Below are 17,453 nucleotides of genomic sequence, written 5' to 3'. Positions count from 1 at the left end.
TTTCGATTTTGGAAAATTAGGGAGAGCTTCAAATGGCCTTCTTTCCAAGTTCATGCTTTTAAAAGGTACCTATAATTTTAATGCAATATTACACAGTTTATAGCACATTTAAACAGGCACAACAATATTACTGTTCTTCAAGGAATGTTTCAGTGGAACCTGCAATGTATATTAATAACATGATATATGTAGAAAGTACCTGACATAAAGCATTTGAGTTTTTAACACTATCCAGTGTCAACCAGAAATGTAATGAAACTGTATTTCCTAAGCATTAATCTCAGTGAAAACTTCCTGGATAGATTATATTGTTTCTAACGTGCAGCTTGTTCATGTGGTTGTGTCACACGTGTGGGAGCAGGTACCAACCATGTCCCCCTTGTTATCACATACAAAGATGCTCCTCTTGCCAGCACTTGTGTCATGAAATCACGTGTCTAATCCAGCCCAGTCATCACTGAAATACCAGCAAGGGGTTTTATTTCTTAATTTTAAAAAGCAGTTAATGGGAAAAGTAAAAGTGTAAATGTGATAAGAATTAGCATTTTTGGAAGTGTTTGCTTTAGTCCCATTCATCTTCCTCATATTTTATCACCCACAGTGAAATCTTTCTCCCTCAGGGGGTCCTGGATCTCTTTCCACTCCCCTCAAGGACTGTAGCACCCAAGGTCATATGGGGCAGAGAGTCAGGGACAGAATAACTGAGGGGCTGAATGGGGCTTGGAGCAACCTGGGATAGTGGAAGGTGTCCCTGCCCATGGCAGGGGGTGGAATGGGATGGTCTTTAAGGTCCCTTCCAACCCAAATGAGTCTGTGATTCTGTATTATTGCAACCTACTGCACTATTATTGTTATGGTGCCCCACTTGATAAAGAAAATTTATCTCATTCTAAGCAGCCAATTGTTCTTGGCAATCCTGGATTTAATTTAAACAATCCCAAGTGAAATGCAGGTGTAAAAAAACCTATTTTCAAAAGTTGGAAAGTGGAAGGTGTTAAATGAAATACTTCTAATGGATGCACTGCCAATGATTCCTACGAGTAAACTGAATCCAAGCCATAATTAGACTAAGTATGATGCAGAGCATAAATGTGCAACTTAATTTAAGACACTTTGAAATGTATTTACTGTGTTTTAAAATAATTAGAGAAAGAAAATATCAGGAATGGCTCTGACACCCCCTTCTCCCGGGCTGGTGCAGTCGCTGCCCCTGGGCAGGAGTTGGAGCGAGGAACTCGCCGAGTCTGTGGCTGGAAAGGTCTCTCTTGTTCCCACAAGGGACATAAAGCAGCAGTGACAAACTGTACAGTGCTTGCTCATCACACTTCACAAGAATGAACCTTTTAGACAACATAAAGGATTCATTCCCTTCCACAGGTGCTCATTTTCTGGAAAAATGATGGAATAAACCCCGCCAGAAAGTCATTCAGACTTTTAGCTGTTATGGCTTGACCTCATTAGTTAGTTTATATGATCTTAAATTAGAGTTTAGCCAGTTTTAGCTTTTCTTTGAATGTCTTCCAAGACCAGATGAGTATCTTAATTTACCCCCTTGAATTCACTGGGAAGAAATATCCATTTTTCCTCTCTTATAATGCAAACTGATAGAACATGGCAAATGCAGGGGCAGGATTTGTCACAGGCTTTCATCACTGAGGGGATGTTTGTTTACAAGTATAATTATATTATAGTCTGGAATTACTTTGTTATTAAAATGTATCAATCTATCCATCTAAATTCTTGTTACTACCAGTAGTTAGCACTGGATGGAGGGTTCAGTATTGCTGGAGGAGCAGCAATATTGTGGTGTGTGTAACTAAGCAATTGAGTTTTTTTGTCAAGCCTCGAGTACAGGATTTTCAATGACACTCATCACTGGCAGATATTCCATCACACTGATTTTAATGGGATCACATTTAGGTCAAGACTGAGAGTATGAGAGAATTTCACCTTTAAATTTGCTGGAAGGCTGTGCTTGTGGAGAGAAAGATGCCATCATATTCTGCAAATTACTGCAAGCTGATGAAGCACACTCAAGAAAAGAGACTTTTGTTGTACTTTTAACCCATTTTGTCAAAATTGAGATGTTCAAAACTAACAGAAGATAGTTGTTCTTTGCATGCTGAAAAAAAAAAAAGCATTGTATTGCAGGCTACCTGAGGTTTGTGTTGCTCAGAAACACAGTTTTGCATTACAAAGGTGTCAGAGTTGTCTGTAGGCCCAAACACAAACACTTTGACCAAATTAAGAAGTAGTTGGGTGAAGTTTAATAAGGTATAAGAGGTAAAATTGGATGGTGTAATGGTATTTCTGGAAATGAATCTGTGAGTTTTAGGCTGGATACTAGGGAGAGATTCTTCCCTGTGAGGGTGGGGAGGCCCTGGCACCGGTTGCCCAAAGAAGCTGTGGCTGCCCCTGAATCCCTGGAAGTGTCCAAGGCCAGGTTGGACGGGGCTTGGAGCAACCTTGGCTAGTGGAAGGGGCTTTACATGGGACTGAATGGACTCAAAGGTCCCTTCCAACCCAAACCATTCCAAGATTCTGTGATTGACATCTTTGCCTTGCTCCATTAGGCATTTGCTGGAAGAGCAAGAGCTACTAATTGCAGACAGGCTGGATAAAGTTAATTGTGCTTTTCCAGCCCTCCAAACATGCCCTCTGAGTTGTAGCCATCTCATTTCCCTACCTGCAGTCCTTTCCTTTTATGTTGTTGTGTCTTGGCTTCCAGGCTTCTCTCAACATGAACTGCAAATGTTCACTGTGCCCCCAGGGGGTTGTACCATCAGCAGGCCAAGGTCAATCTCATCAACCTCACCCAGGACAGGAAACCACCTCCAGAAGCTTCCTTCCAACTGATAGATGGAATTAGCCTCCAATTACAGCATTCATAGAAATGCTCCTCGTGCCCAAAGAATCCAAGTGCACAAAACCCCCTTTGTTAGTGCATTAGCTGTGGTACCACTCCTTTAAACAAAAAAAAAAACCCTCTAGTTTTAGCCTCATGTTGCTGGCATATCTCATCACTTTTGGTTTGCTTTCTCTTTTCCCTTTTTTTTTTGTATGATTTAGTGGTCAGAAGAAGCATGTGCAGCACATCTTACCCAGCGGGATGGATACCAAGCTGCTACTCAAGGACAGCTGAAAGATCAACTCTATCAAGAAATTATCCATTACTTCGACAAGGGCAAGGTAAAAAGAGAAGAAAAAAAGTGCAAATATCTTTCATTGCTTTTGTCTCTAACTTATAAATTAAATAATAAACATAGTTTGCATCCAGTGACCTTCAGGAAGCACTTACAGGTTATGATACTAAAAAAGTCAAAAGAAATCAATGGTACAGTTACAAGTGCCGTGTTAAGGGTAAATATATGTGCATATGATGCCATGGAGTAAATAAAAAAGTGATGCATTTAATTTGGGGAGAACTTTCTGGCAGTTCCAGGAGCTAATGCAATCCTTCAGCTCCCCTTGTTTTCTTTCATGTACACAAATAATTCCCTCAGGGGATGGATGTCTGTTGTTCAGTATCATAAATATTCTGAGATGGGAATATTTCATTCCAATTGCATCTTTTAATGCCAAGGGAATTTGCATTTGGCATTGCCTGGTGGGAAGGGGAGAGTGCTGGTGTGAGAGGGGAAGGGGATTAATGTGGTAGACAAGGATATATCAGTGTTTGGATATTTCCAAAATGTTTAAGTATAAAAGTAAGAATCTCTTTGTCACAACATTTCAGAAATACGAACTTGGGTTTTAAAAGTAACCTCTGTTGCATAAATGTAGTGCAAACAGAAATGCTAGAACTGCAATATGATCCATCCAGCTCGTGTTTTCCAAGTAAGTTTTTAACAGAATCGCATAAGTGTTTCCATAAATTCATAGAATCATTTTGATAGAAACCATAATTTCTCTCATTTTGATAGAAACTTTGCTTAAAGAGTCAAATTTTATAACTTGCCTTAATGCAATATTTAAAAGTTGTTAATAAGTGGTGTGTTAAAAGTTGTGATTCTGGACTGGGATAAGCAATGTAAAAATAATAATTGTAGACTGTGATAAAAACTGTAAAAATAGTCGTTGCAGAGTGCTGCATGAGTGGCTGAGTGGGGCTGGGGCTGGTGGAGGTGCCTTAGTGCTTAGACAGCATTGGTTTTTCCTGCCCAAAAAACTTTACTAACCCTTTCCCAGTGGATAAGGAGAATCTTGTTAGAATTAGGGTCATAACTGACTTAAAAGTCTATTTTAATATCACATTCCTCTGTGGAAAGGAAAACCAGAAGCCTCCTGTTTTTATTTTGTTGGTTTATGTCTTTATGGCTTCCCATTAGTCCTTTATGGTGCTGGTATCAAGGAATTGCTCTTTGAGCACCAGGCCAGTGGATTTGAGCTGGGAGGAGCTGCAGCATCCTTTGCATCTCTGTAGGAGCCAGCCTGTCTCAGAGCTGTCCTTCCTGTGTCTGGGATGGCACTAAGGATGTGTTTACACACACAGCAGGCAAAATACCTCCCCCAGCACAGGGTCCTTGCTCCAGAGACCATTTAGACCAACTAATCACTCTTAATTCTGTCACATTTTGCTGCTGGAAATGAGAGAAGGCCCTACCAGCTTTCAAAAGGAATAGCAGTAGAAATGCTGCCCTTGCCTCTTTCCTCGTTGTTGGATTAAGAACTGAATTTTCGTCATTCTCAACGTTTTTGGTGAACAGTCATGTGATTATTACTCAGGGCCTGGGAGCAACCTGGTCCAGTGGAAGGTGTCCCTGGCAGGGGGTGAAATGAGATGGTCTTTAAGGTCCCTTCCAACCCAAACCATTTAGTGGTTTATGATTATTCCAATTCTTTGCATAACTCCAGCCATAGGACTCCTGCCTGATTTTTGTGTGTATGTGAGGAGATGATTAATTTCCAAAGTGCTCCTTCCTAGTTACAGATAGTCCTTCCCTCATTTTCTGGTCACTCAAGTCAGTGATAATTTTTCATATTGTTCAATAAAAATTGAAATAAAAAAAATCAATATACACTGAGAATATTCATCTTACATGAATTTTCAAATGTCAGGAAACTCCAAGTGGAGGTTTCCACTGTAGAGTGAAGGTAATCCTCTCATTTGGGATATTCTGACATTAAGTTAAATCAACTCCTTACATTTACCTGTGCAGTGTGCAAATGTATTCCAGCAGCTGCTTTAACCATGATAAATAACACACCTGAAATAGTATTTTCTGTGCCTTTTTGGAGGACTGTGCTGATGCACAAACCAATTTGGGGAGTTTTGTACCATAATCCCCCAACTGTGTCCCTGCCTGGCAATTCACTGTAGGTCGATCCCACCAGTTTGTTTTCTCTTCCCATAAAGTTAACAAGAGATGTCAAAGGAAGGTCACTTCACTCTGGACAGCTGTAGAGCTACTTCCAGGCTTTTCCAGAAGCTCAGGAGTTTTGTTTTAAAGTTCTGGGACTGTGTGTGCCTCCTCTATCCCAACCTGCCTAATGGGAACCTGTGGACATGGGAGGGAAGGAAGTCGTGGTGAGAAACATTATCTAGAAGAAAGGGAGTAGAGGGGTTTTCTGAAAGGTAACACTTGATTTTAAATCATTGGCTTTTTGGTTTTTAAAGGATTGTGTAGTTCAGCCTCTCAAAAATCACAATCCCTTTCTCTTAGCAGAGTTATTTCCCAGTGGGAACATATGGTACACTTGTCAAGTGAAGACAAACCATGAGGCTTATTCCCTAAGTATTGGCATTCATGGTGAGGTGGATTTAGAGGAAGGTACAATTCTCCATACACAGACTGGAACAGAGTGAACCTCTCTGTTCTAGACCACAAATGCTTGAGAAATTCACAATTTAATAATATGGAGTGTGAGCTTGCACTGAAAGCAGGAGGGTGGCACCTTATTTTGGCTGAGAACAAAACACTGACCCTTACCACAAGTATCCCTGTCATTTGTAGTTTGAGATCCAATTAAGGTTCTTCATTTTTATTTCTATTTTTAATCTATTATTATTAGGAAGCTTGCTTTTTTACCTATATTTAACTTTTGGTCCTTAAACCAACCTTCTGTAAAGCTGCAATACACCTTCAGTGAATGAGCATTTTCAGGTGCAACTTCTGCATTTTGCTGTTCTGCTTTATGGTTTGATTCCTCATTAGTAATACTTTATTCCTTCCTTTTTCTAAGCTCTTTGCTTCCAAACTGCAAGTTGTGTCCCTGATCTAGGCATCATTTTCTCTCCTAGATTATTCTTCTTCACTGCATTGCGCTCTCTAGTCTCATTCCATCTCTCTTGGCTTTTGCCCTTAAAAGGCTTATCCTCACTGCTTATCCCAGCAGTCAAACCCACCCTTTGAACTGCTCTCAAGTGTTTGCTTTCTCTGTGTTTTCCTGAAGCTTTGTGATTTCCAACAAAGCCCTTAATCCAGGGACTTTACTGAAAATTGGTAAGTTGGGATATCTCAGGGCGAGAAGGAAAAATAGCGACGGCAATAAAGGAATGAGGGAAGGGGTGAAATTTTGCCCGTGTGGAGCGGTTTTAGTCAATGCTAATGAACTCCTGAAGCCAAGGAATACTTAGTGTCAGTGACAAAGATAAGGTGTTATTTTAAACAGGCTTCTGTGTTCTCTGGAGCCATAAAGAAAGCAGCAGCATTGTTGCTCCTGCACGGAAAAATGCAGGAACAGCGACGTGTCTCAGGTTTGTCGGTGGATGCCGCAGTCTGTAAATCAGGACGTTTTCCTCTGCTCCTTCATAAATTGAAAGTGTTGGTCCCGAGGAGAAAAAAGTAAATAAATGCACACTGCTCATTTATTTCTGCTCCTCCTTCCTCCTCCCCTCCAGAAAGAAACACCTTTTACTGTTTCACTGCAGCCAGAAAGCACAAAATATTTGAAATTACTCAGTAAATGCCACGCTTTGGCTTAAAATGCCTGTTCTTTCTGGCTCGTGGGATGGCATCAAATGGGTTTTTCTTCCATCAGACAAGAGAGTGGTGAAGTTCACCTGTCTGCCAAAAATGAGCAGAAGGCTCCTGGCCAACTCAGATCCCACATCAGAGTGTGAGCCCGTCCTTAGGGCTGTGAAGGACAGTCAGTCTTTGGAGAGGAGAGATGTGGTGTCTGAGTGTGTTCCAAATGAATATAGTTCTTTGTTTAAAGGGTTTCCAACCTGGCAGAGAAATACTGCGTTTTAGCATTTTATTTAAAATATTAAGCTTGCATGTTGGTTAATTAACACTATCTGAAATTTAATCAGCTTGGAATGTCCCCCACACATCAGAATATCCATGATAATATTCTTATCCCAGACTGTTTCATTGCTGCTGACCATTAACTCAGCAGGAGCTGAGAAATACCCTGAGATCCTCCTTTGCTGCTGTTAACCTCAAAAACTAAATTGGATACTGTAGTTCTTTCTGGGCAACAAGCAATCCAGCTTGAAAAATAAATCACCAGGTTTTCCCTAAAAAAAAAAAATCTCTTTCTGCATCTTCAAAGTCTTTCCCATAACAATTTGCAGCTCGTGTCCACACAACTAAATTTGGCTACACACATTTTTCTTATGCTTTCAGTTTAAAAGAAGCATTTTGCTTCCACTATCAGCAGCCTCTCTCTCTGGTCCCCTCTCCAAGTAAATTGTTTCTCACATTAATGAGTTGTGCCTCGTACAAATCCTGTGTAGTAGCTCCCCATACGACTCATTTCTCCACAAGACCTGCCATGTCCTGGGCAAACCTGGGAAACCTTCCAAGGCAGGAAATCTGCGAGGCAGCAGATTGGGAGTTACTGACCTTCAAGAATATAGATTTCATTTCTCAGGATCCTGTGCCACAGCCCTGTGCTGTCCTCACCTGAATAAATTGGCTCTGGAGTAAACAGCTGAATTTTTCAGAGGGTTGTACAGGGAATTCGAGACACACAGTTCCTGTTTCTTTTTGGGATGTTGGAAAAATCACCGGCTTGGGTTTGGTTTGTGGTGATACTGGAAGTGTTGTGGTCAAGCTGCACAAACAGCCAAAGGAAAAACCAAGTAGTTCAGGAAACAGCCTGAAATTGCACCAGGGGAGGTTTAGACTGCATATTAGGGAAAATTTCTTCATGGAAGGGGGTGTCCAGCCCTGGCACAGCTGCCCAGGGCAGTGATGGAGTCCCCATCCTGGAGGGGATTTAAAAGCCGTGTGCATGTGGCACCTGGGGACATGTTTTAGTGCTGGCCTTGGTAGTGCTGGGGGAACAGTTGCACTCAATGGTCTTGGAGGACTCTTCCAACCTTAGCAATTCCTTGATTCTATAAACCTATGGGCTCATGGACCTCTGGAGTTCAGGATACTTGACATGGTAGAAATTGAGGTCATCCTGGAGCCTTCTCTTCTCCAGGTGAACACCCCCAGCTCTCCCAGCCTGTCTACAGAGCAGAGGTGCTCCAATCCTTGAGGCATCCTCATGACCTCCTCTGGCCCCACTCCAGCAGGTCCATGCCTTGGTTTTGCTGGGCTCCAGGGCAACAGTGCAGGTGCCAGTGTAGGACAGGCTCTCTGTGGTGTGACCCCGGGGCTGCAGAGCCACAGTGACATGATAGTGCTCACTCTGAGCAATACAAGTGTGGCATTCCAGCCCCCTCAACTCCAATCTTGCCCTCCTCTCTCCCAGAATCCAGAATCCTGTACCTCTTGATGTTCAGGTGCATTAGCTGGTGTTCCATGGCACACAACCTTAGCACTGAGCTGGGGCTTTGTGTTCCCAGACGTGCTTTGGGAACATGTTGAGGTGTCTGTGCTTATCCAGGATTCAGTGGAAGAACCCAGTGAGTTTGTTTACAGTGTCAATGCAAATCTAAAGTGATTTAGACTTCCATTTATTTCCAGTTTTGTTCAGCTCCAAAACTGTTTGCCTGAGATCATTTGTAAATATTTTCATAATGGAAAAGAGAGTAGAAGTGGTTTGGTTTTGGAGAGGGACTGGTTAAATCTGGAACACACAAGGCAAGGGAAATGATGGTAACACCGTTGTCTTTGAAATGAAAATATGCAAAAGTTATGGATGACTGAAGTTCCAAACAAAATGGCAATCAAAATGAGGAAAGGTTAAGTGATTTTGAAAGGTTTCACTTGCTGACTTACCAAACAACTGAATACTAGTTCAGTTTCTATAATTTGGTGGAATATTGCTCGTCTGAGTCAAAATTAACCTAGTATGTGAAAATGTGCTGTTCTTTCTGCAACTGCTCCTTTACTATTAAATTCATGTTAATTTTTGTTTAGAAATAAGAATATGTTCTGTATCATCATGCTAGATTAGATCCATAATGTGGATAAAAACATTCAGCTCCTTCTATTTGCAAAGATTGTGTTGCAGAGCCCACAGTCTGCCGTAATTTCCTGCAGACGTGATCCCTCATTACTGTGATTGTAATTAGTCCTTCTGATGAGTTTTTCACCTTCAAGGCACTTCACAAACATGAGGGAGCTCATGTTCATTCCAGTCCTCTTCCCTGGATAAATAATATTCTGAACCCTGTTGTAGAAATAAGAGAAATCAAGAGGAGGGGTCAAACATCACAAAAGGTTAACGCAGTACCGGGTTCTGCTCCTCGTGAGCATCCACTGCTTTTTTGTCTTAAATTAGGTCACCACTCAGCCTCTGTTTGCCCCAACATCTGCCCATTCCTTTTTTGTGGAACTCAAAATCTCCTGTTCCCTCACTCAGTGTAGTTTCTAGCCCATATTTTCTCTTTGAGAGCATAAGTCTCTGTCCTTTCTCCCTGCAATCTCCCGTAACTGTTTTTCCTTGTGCAGCTCCTCGTCTCCTCCAACATCAGCAGCTCCCTGCCTCTCCAGGCTGCTGTATTCCAGCCCTTCTCCCTCAGTTTGCCAGGACAATCCCTCAGTCCATCCTTTGCCCTCCCCTTGAAAATTGGCTCCTTGTTTCCAGGGAGGAGCAGGGATGGAGACCAGTGGGACCCGAGCCACATCTTGTTTTTGTGGCATTGGTGTGTCATACATGAAGACTTACTGAGGTTTCAGCCACACTTGGATCCAAATTTCCAATTCCTAGGAGAAAAAGGATGTTCCAAGTCCCAGTGAGGAGTTTGTGCCACTCAGTGAGAGGTAGCTGTGCCCTGCCTGACTGCTCAGCTTGTGCTGGCAACAGTCTCCATCATTGACAGTCGTATGAACCCTTAATGTTTTACTCTTATTTTTTAATTCAGCATCTAGAATGAGGAATTTTCCTAAAAGTCTTATTTTTTCCAAGTTTTCCTGATATACTAAGAAATGGATTTTCAACTTGCAGATCAAAAGGCAAAATTCACCCAACATTGATTTTGGGCTTTAAATGGTGGGATTTCGTTTGTATGTTTTGGGGGGCTTCTGGATTTTGGGGTGTAAAGTATCTCTTATTTACACAGTGCTTTAAAGTGGATGGGATTGAGGGTTCTGTATGGGGTGGATGCAGGAATCAGTTGTGTGCCTGAAGGTTTCCCCAGGATACCATTCCTCTTCTCTCTCCCCACATCCAGCTCCCACCATCTTTGGAATTTGTGGTGGTTCATCTCAAACTCCTCATTCCCAAAGGTGGCTGGTTTTGGGGAGCAATGGGGAATTGTGTGTTCAACCCTTTCCCTCAGCCCTCTTTCATCCAACTGCTTTTTGCTGCTGCATCTCAGTATTTCACCAGGACAAGGAACATGTGGCCTGGTGCTGAGAGGAGAATTAGGTGGTTTGGACAGAGGATTTAAATTTCAGATGACGGCTAATACAATCTAAATGGATTTATAACTCATTCTGAATCTCATTTTTTAAATAAAGTGAGGTCAGCAATGCCAACCAAATTTCAGCAGCAGAGGCAGATCATCAAGTATGATCTTAGAGAGCCTGGTGTGCTAATTTAAGCATATTTTTGGGTTTGAGTGGTTCTTTATCTTTACAGCAGGAAAAAAAAATTAAAAATGCACATTTAAAACCATTCTTGCTGCTCCTCATTAAGATTGTTGCCTTCTGAAGAGCTGAAGGATATTGTTAAATTTCTTTGGGTCAGTTGAGATGGCTGCTGAATTTCATGGTTGAAGAACGAGAGGAAGAAGAACCATTGGAAATATAATGAGTATTTGTTCAAAGCAATATCTGCAAATTGCCTGTCCTGTCTAATATAGATTATAGATATTAGAGGGAGAGAGAGGTGATTATGAAGTGTAATCAATCAGCAGCATTTATCCAAAGTCCTATGGGTTTCTTCATGGACAGGCTGTGTTTACACATTACTGGGTCTCTGGTTGGGCTGGCAGGAATCATTTTGTTTCTGAAGCAGTTTGATCATTTGACTTGATTTGCATCAAGTAAATTTGCATCCTCTGCCAGGGAAGGTCATGGCGATGTCCTTGAGTGCTGTCACGTGGCACATGCAGGACAGGCAGGGGATCAGGTCCACCCAGCCTGGGGTTAGGAAAGGCAGGTCCTGCCTGACCAACCTGATCTCCTTCTGTGAGAATGGGACCCACCTCATGGATGAGGGAAAGGCCGTGGGATATGGATGAGGGGATCGAGTGTGCCCTCAGCCAGGTCACAGGTGACACCAAGTTGGGTGGAGTGTTGATCTCTGGAGGGCAGGAAGGCTCCACACGGGGATCTGGACAGGCTGCATCCATGGGTTCATGCTGGTGGTAGGAGGCTCAAAAAGGCCAAGTGCCATTGAGTCACCGCAACCCCACCCAGCGCTCCAGGCTGGGGCAGAGGGGCTGCAAAGCTGCCCAGCAGAAAAGGCCCTGGGGGTGCTGGTGACAGCAGCTGGACATGAGCCCAGATGTGCCCAGGGGGGCAAGAGGCCAATGGCTCCAGTGCCAGCCATGGTGTGTCACAGGCCCAGGGCAGGGACTGTCCCCGTGCTGGCACTGCTGGGACTCCTCCAGTGCTGGGGGCAGTTCTGGGCCCCTCAGACCAGAGAGACATTGAGGGGTTGGAGTGTGTCCAGGGAAGGGAACGGAGCTGGGGAGGGTTCTGGGGCACCAGGAGCCAGCTGAGGGAGCTGAGGGGGCTCAGCCTGGAGAAAATTAGGCTCAGGGGGGACCTTCTGTCTCTACAACTCTCTGACAGGAGGGGGGAACCCGGGGGGTTTGGGCTCTGCTGCCAGGGAACAAGGGACAGGATGAGAGGAAACAGCCTCAAGCTGTGCCAGAAGAGGGTCAGACTGGGTATTGAGAAAATTTCTTCATGAAAAGGGCTGTCCAAGCCTGGCACAGCTGCCCAAGGCAGTGGTGGGGTCCTCATCCCTGGAGGAATTTAAAAGCCCTGTGGATGTGGCACCTGGGGACATGTTTTAGTGGTGGCCTTGGTAGTGCTGGGGAATGGTTGAACTCAAGGTTCTTTGAGGCCTTTTCCAACCTAAACAATTCCCTGATTCTGTGATTCTCTCAGCACAGACATGTCTAGCTCTACCACAGCTCTTTGGCACATCAGATGTGCAGTGTTTTCAGGCATGTGACACAATGCATTTTGTGTGGTTTATTCAGATTTTGTTTATTCTAATGTTGTTGTTTAACCAAGGTATGTAATTCAGTTTCTTTGTTGTTGTTTTATGATTTTTTTCCCTGACAGATGTGGGAAGAGGCCATTGCCTTGGGTAAAGAACTTGCAGAACAGTATGAAAATGAAATGTTTGATTATGAACAACTCAGTGAACTACTGGTAGGTTTTTTTAATGACATAGACACTGCAATAATTTGTTCAGAGTTGAATTCTTAAGCTTGTAAAATTATATCAAAAATCCTATAGTTATGACAGTAAAACACAGAAATAGATGCCAGTTTTGGCTTTGTTGGACCAATGTTGATTAACTGGCTACCACTGGAGTGCCTGAAAAAGATTGAATTTATTTTTTTTAGCTGAAAGAAAAATATTTCAGTAATGTTAAGCTGATTTATTTGGGGTATAAAAGGAAATTTGGAATTTAAATATAAATGGGAACATGAAAAAATCCCCATTCTCTCTCAAGTGTCTTTCCATATTCACATTTCTTTTTTTAGGTATGAATAATCCCCAAGCATTCATGTCTAGAGTCAGTTATTTTTGCCCTGATGTTACCCATTCATTATGCCTGCACCATTTTTTTTTTCTCCTGTTCTCTTCCAAGAGATAAATGGCAGCTGTCACTGTCCTTCCTAAATGTCCCAACCGTTTCCGTGGGAGCTGGGACATGATTCCAGTTTGTTTCTGAAAATGCTCAACGTTCAGGTTTTTGATACATTTTACCTTTGCACTTAGAGTATATTTTCCTTAAATTCTTTTAATTGTTTATCTGCTTCCTCCATCCCGGTCTGTCTGAGCTGGGCATTCATCTGATGTTGACATGATTTAAGCTAATCAGCAACTCAGCCCCACATGCCCCCAAGTCACTTGCTCCTTGTGGGACGGGGGAGAGAATCAGAAGCATAAAAGTGAGAATAAATAAATAATAAAATGGGTTGGATGAAGACAGGGAAAACAGTGAGTTCATTCCCCACTTCCCATGGGCAGGAAAGCAGAGGTCTATCACATGTGATGGTGACTTGGGAAGAAGACAAACGTCATCACTCTGAAAATCCCCCTGTTCCTTCCTCTTCCCACAGCTCTACATGCTCAGCATGACAACGCATGCTCTGGGATATCCTTGGGATCAGCTGGGATCAACTGTCCTGGCTGTGTCCCTTCCCAACCCCTTGTGCACCCCCAGCCTCTCCCTGGTGGGCTGAGGAGAAGAAAAGGCCTTGTCTCTGTGCAAGCCCTGCTCAGCCATAACAGAAACATCCCTGTGTTATCCACCCTGTTCCCTGCACAAATCCAAACCACAGCTCCACACCAGCTACTGGGAAGAAAATTAACTCTACCCCAGCCAAACGCAGCCCAGATGACTCAGAGCCATCTCCCCAGAAGTATCTCCATCCCCATCTCCCCAGAAACTCCATTATTCTGTGGCCTGCACTGGTGTTCTAGGGATTTGTTCAGTAGAGAATATTCATTTTAGTATAAAAGGAATTTGGTACAGATTGTTCCTCAGCTAGAGATGATTGTCATGTGTCAGAAATGATTATTCACCAGGGGGTAGCTACTCTCCAAGTCCCTCAGTTTTAATTTTCCATCTCTTTTATGCTTGAACATGGGAACATGAACAGTTTGTCACAGAGGCAGCTACTCTTTCATTATCCTGCTGTATCCATTTTGGAGGAGAAGTTGGAATTAACACTTTATTCATTGTAGCTGGTGGCCAGTGATCACAGAGTGATAGAGTGGTTTGGGTTGGAAGGGACCTTAAAGCTTGTCTCATTCCAGCCCCCTGCCATGGGCAGGGACACCTTCCACTAGACCAGGTTGCTCCAATCCCTATCCAACCTGGCCTTGGACACTTCCAGGGATGGGGCATAATACCAAGTTATGTATTTTTCACCATTTGTCTTGCATAGTAAATACATCAGTGTTTAAGTGACATAATTCCAGGCAATGGTTTAAACCAGGTATGGATATGGAGTTTCTCCCTATTAGAAGAGGGGAAACCCAGAACTTCCAATCCTCACACCAAACAACTGATTTTATCTGCTCTTTATTTATCAGTGAGGAGAAATTTAGAGAGATGTCACAAAAATTAGTCCTGATGTGCTTTGGGCATTCATTCCTCATATCACAAAGATCAAATTCATGCTCCTGAGTGAGTCAGGTCTCACATACCCCATCAGCTTTTCTTATTGCTGCTGCTGAATAGCTCTTTTTTTTCTCCCCACAATAAAATTTAGAAGTTTTTTGTTCTTTCTGTTCTCCCTCTTGTCTCTTTTATTCAAGCAATATTAAATATCAGACTCTAAGACAATTGGCAAATGACAAAATAGTTTTGCTACAGATGAGCTCAGAAATACACAGCAGATCTGGGTCTTTGTAGTCTTCTTGCCATTTACTGTTATCCGTTGTGTGGGAGCAGCAATAAACCTCCCCCCAAATCAGAAGTCATTCTCTTTACAGAAATAATAGACTAAAAATAAGTTGATAAACAGATCTTGTGAAGCTGCTCGTTTGTTATTATTTCATCATTTGAGATGAAGAAGTATCGGTGTCCCAAACAGATGGTGTCTGACACGCGTGTGTTTATCCCAAAATTTACATTTTCCTGCAGTTCTCAACTGCCTGCTTTCCATATGCAAATTAAGAGTTGTAAATATGGAAGAGAAGTAGTAGAAAAATTTAATGAGATGTAAGAGCCCCAAAGTGACAAGTCAGCACTGTGGAGATGAGCTTTGGTGTACTTGGCTTTATTGTTCCGGTGTTTCGGCATTGGAGGTGTCACAACTGGGAATTCAGATTGCCTTGCAAATTCTTGACCTTTATTGGAAGTGAAACACTGGATATGGAGCAAAGAGGTTCATCAATATGGAGATATTGGATATAGAATGATAGGGTTCACCAGGATGAGGTTCATTGAAATGGAGATATCGGATATGGAACAGTCAGGTTCACCAAGCTCAGTATAAAAATAATGACTCCAGAGTCTGGTATTTCAAAATGTCACCATGTATCTGATAAAGTGGTGAGGAAAAAGAGGCAGGGGAAATGTGCATCTTTAGTTTAGAGATGCACATAAAACAGATCCAGATCTTAAGTGTAAGGAATCTCCCTAAAGTTCAGGCCATTTAAAATTCCTTCTGTTTACTTTGCAGAGAAAGCAAGCCCAGTTCTATGAAAACATTGTGAAAGTGATAAGACCAAAACCAGACTATTTTGCTGTTGGATACTATGGCCAGGGATTCCCAACATTCATAAGGGTAAGTGTCCATTTTTTTCCATAGAGGTCAGCAAGGTTTCTTGCTCTGGAAATTTCTCTTGGTTGTGGAGAAAACTGTCTGACACTGGCAGTTGTTTTTAGATGTGTAAAACAAGCCCTGTTTTTTCTTTTCCAGTTTCTAATACGGAATAGTTGAATTTTAGTAGAGATTTTTTTTTCTTCAGACATATCCAATACTTTCTATTTCTTCAGGTTATCACTAGAAATTAAGATACATCACCCAGTTCATCACTGAGAGTCATAGCCAGCACCATCTGAAATGGTGACATTCTTGCCTGATAGGTTTTATATATATATATGTATATATATATATATGGGTATAGTAGAGAAGTTTTTTGTATGTGACCCTGTTTTCATGTCAGAGTCCTTTCCAATATAGTCACTAAAATGAAGTTGACTATCAGAGGTGTGTGAAACCTTTAATTACAATTTTTTATCATTGATTTGCCTGTGTCATGTGTCAATTTAAAACATGTGTCACTTGGTTGATGCCAGGAATGTAGTTTTAGTGGCATTTTAGATTTTTTCCCCACATAAATAAGGATTTTTGTGGGTTGAATTAGTGGCTAATAAGAGTGGGGATTTAACACTTCTGAATTGCATCTGTATCATGATCGTCTGGCAGTTGGTGAATGGGAATCACCCATTAGTTATTTACTCAACTTTTCTGGGCAACCTGTGCCAGGGCGTCACCACCCTCATGGGGAAGGATTTCTTCCCAATATCCCATCTAATCCTGAGCTCTGTCAGGAGCACAAAGCACAACCTTCCCTTTAATTGCTGTGATCAACAGCCAACAGGAGACCAGGCAGAGCAGTGTTAGTCTGGTATATTAATATTAAACTGCTTTTTCTCCTCACGACTGAATGGGGGCTTTGTAAGTTCAGGAAGGCACTTATAAGAGCCTTGTGGATTGGTCAGCTTATAATAAATGAGCAGTAAAGCCCCTGAAAAACAAGCTATTAAGTGCCTTGCTAATTGAGAAAATCCGAAATTCAAGCTTTTCCTTCTATTCCAATATTCCCTGTGAATTACAAGTATATATACATGAATTACACTTATATAGAAACTTCTTAGGCATCTGTTATTACCATTTTTTCCCAATTTGAGAGTATTCTTTCATCTGCTGAGCATTTCAAAAGGCACCATTGCAGAATTAAACCCAACTGGGCAAATGGAAGCTATTCCAGGTTTCTACCCCGAGTCATAACACCCTTTTTTATTAAGCGCTGTATAATTTTTTCACCAAGTGCTCACTTTGAGATGAATAATGAGGTTAAGCATATTCAGATGCAAATTTTATCCAAACTTACTTTAATATGTTTGATCAGTTAAAAATGTGCATCATCTTTTGCGTTTTTCTTTAGAATTGAATTAAATCAGTGTATAAAGGGACTGTGTAAATGTATCTTAATTTATTGTTAAAAAAACCCAATACTTATGAATAGAAAACACCTAATTTTAAAGTTATGCTGTGTGCAGACAATTTAACAAAGGCAAAAAAATGGCAAAAATCGAATACATAAATATGAATTCTGTATCAGTCTTTCTAAAAGAGTCAGTATTTTTGAATCTTCCTCCTCAAATTGGCATCATTTTATGTTTACAGTTTTCTCTGCTACTCTTGCTTGCTCACCTCAGTGCTTTTTAATATTTTT

At 41.8% G+C, this 17,453-nt stretch overlaps 1 protein-coding gene across 2 annotated transcripts in view; it reads left to right on the top strand.

The window, feature by feature from the left end:
• DOCK1 (dedicator of cytokinesis 1) overlaps window positions 1–17,453 on the top strand; it is a 280,476-nt gene that overhangs the window by 225,557 nt on the left and 37,466 nt on the right. For both annotated transcript variants that reach the window (XM_027655183.1, XM_027655182.1), the window contains exons 38-40: window positions 3,070–3,189; window positions 12,588–12,677; window positions 15,671–15,775. In XM_027655183.1, coding sequence (XP_027510984.1) covers window positions 3,070–3,189; window positions 12,588–12,677; window positions 15,671–15,775 — 315 coding nt within the window. The remainder of the gene's footprint in view (window positions 1–3,069; window positions 3,190–12,587; window positions 12,678–15,670; window positions 15,776–17,453) is intronic.

The sequence above is a fragment of the Corapipo altera genome, unplaced genomic scaffold, assembly GCF_003945725.1.
Source record: "Corapipo altera isolate COAL_440 unplaced genomic scaffold, ASM394572v1 180, whole genome shotgun sequence".
NCBI lineage: Eukaryota > Metazoa > Chordata > Aves > Passeriformes > Pipridae > Corapipo > Corapipo altera.
Note: the sequence above shows the minus strand (reverse complement) of the source record. Positions and strands in the feature narration are given on the sequence as shown.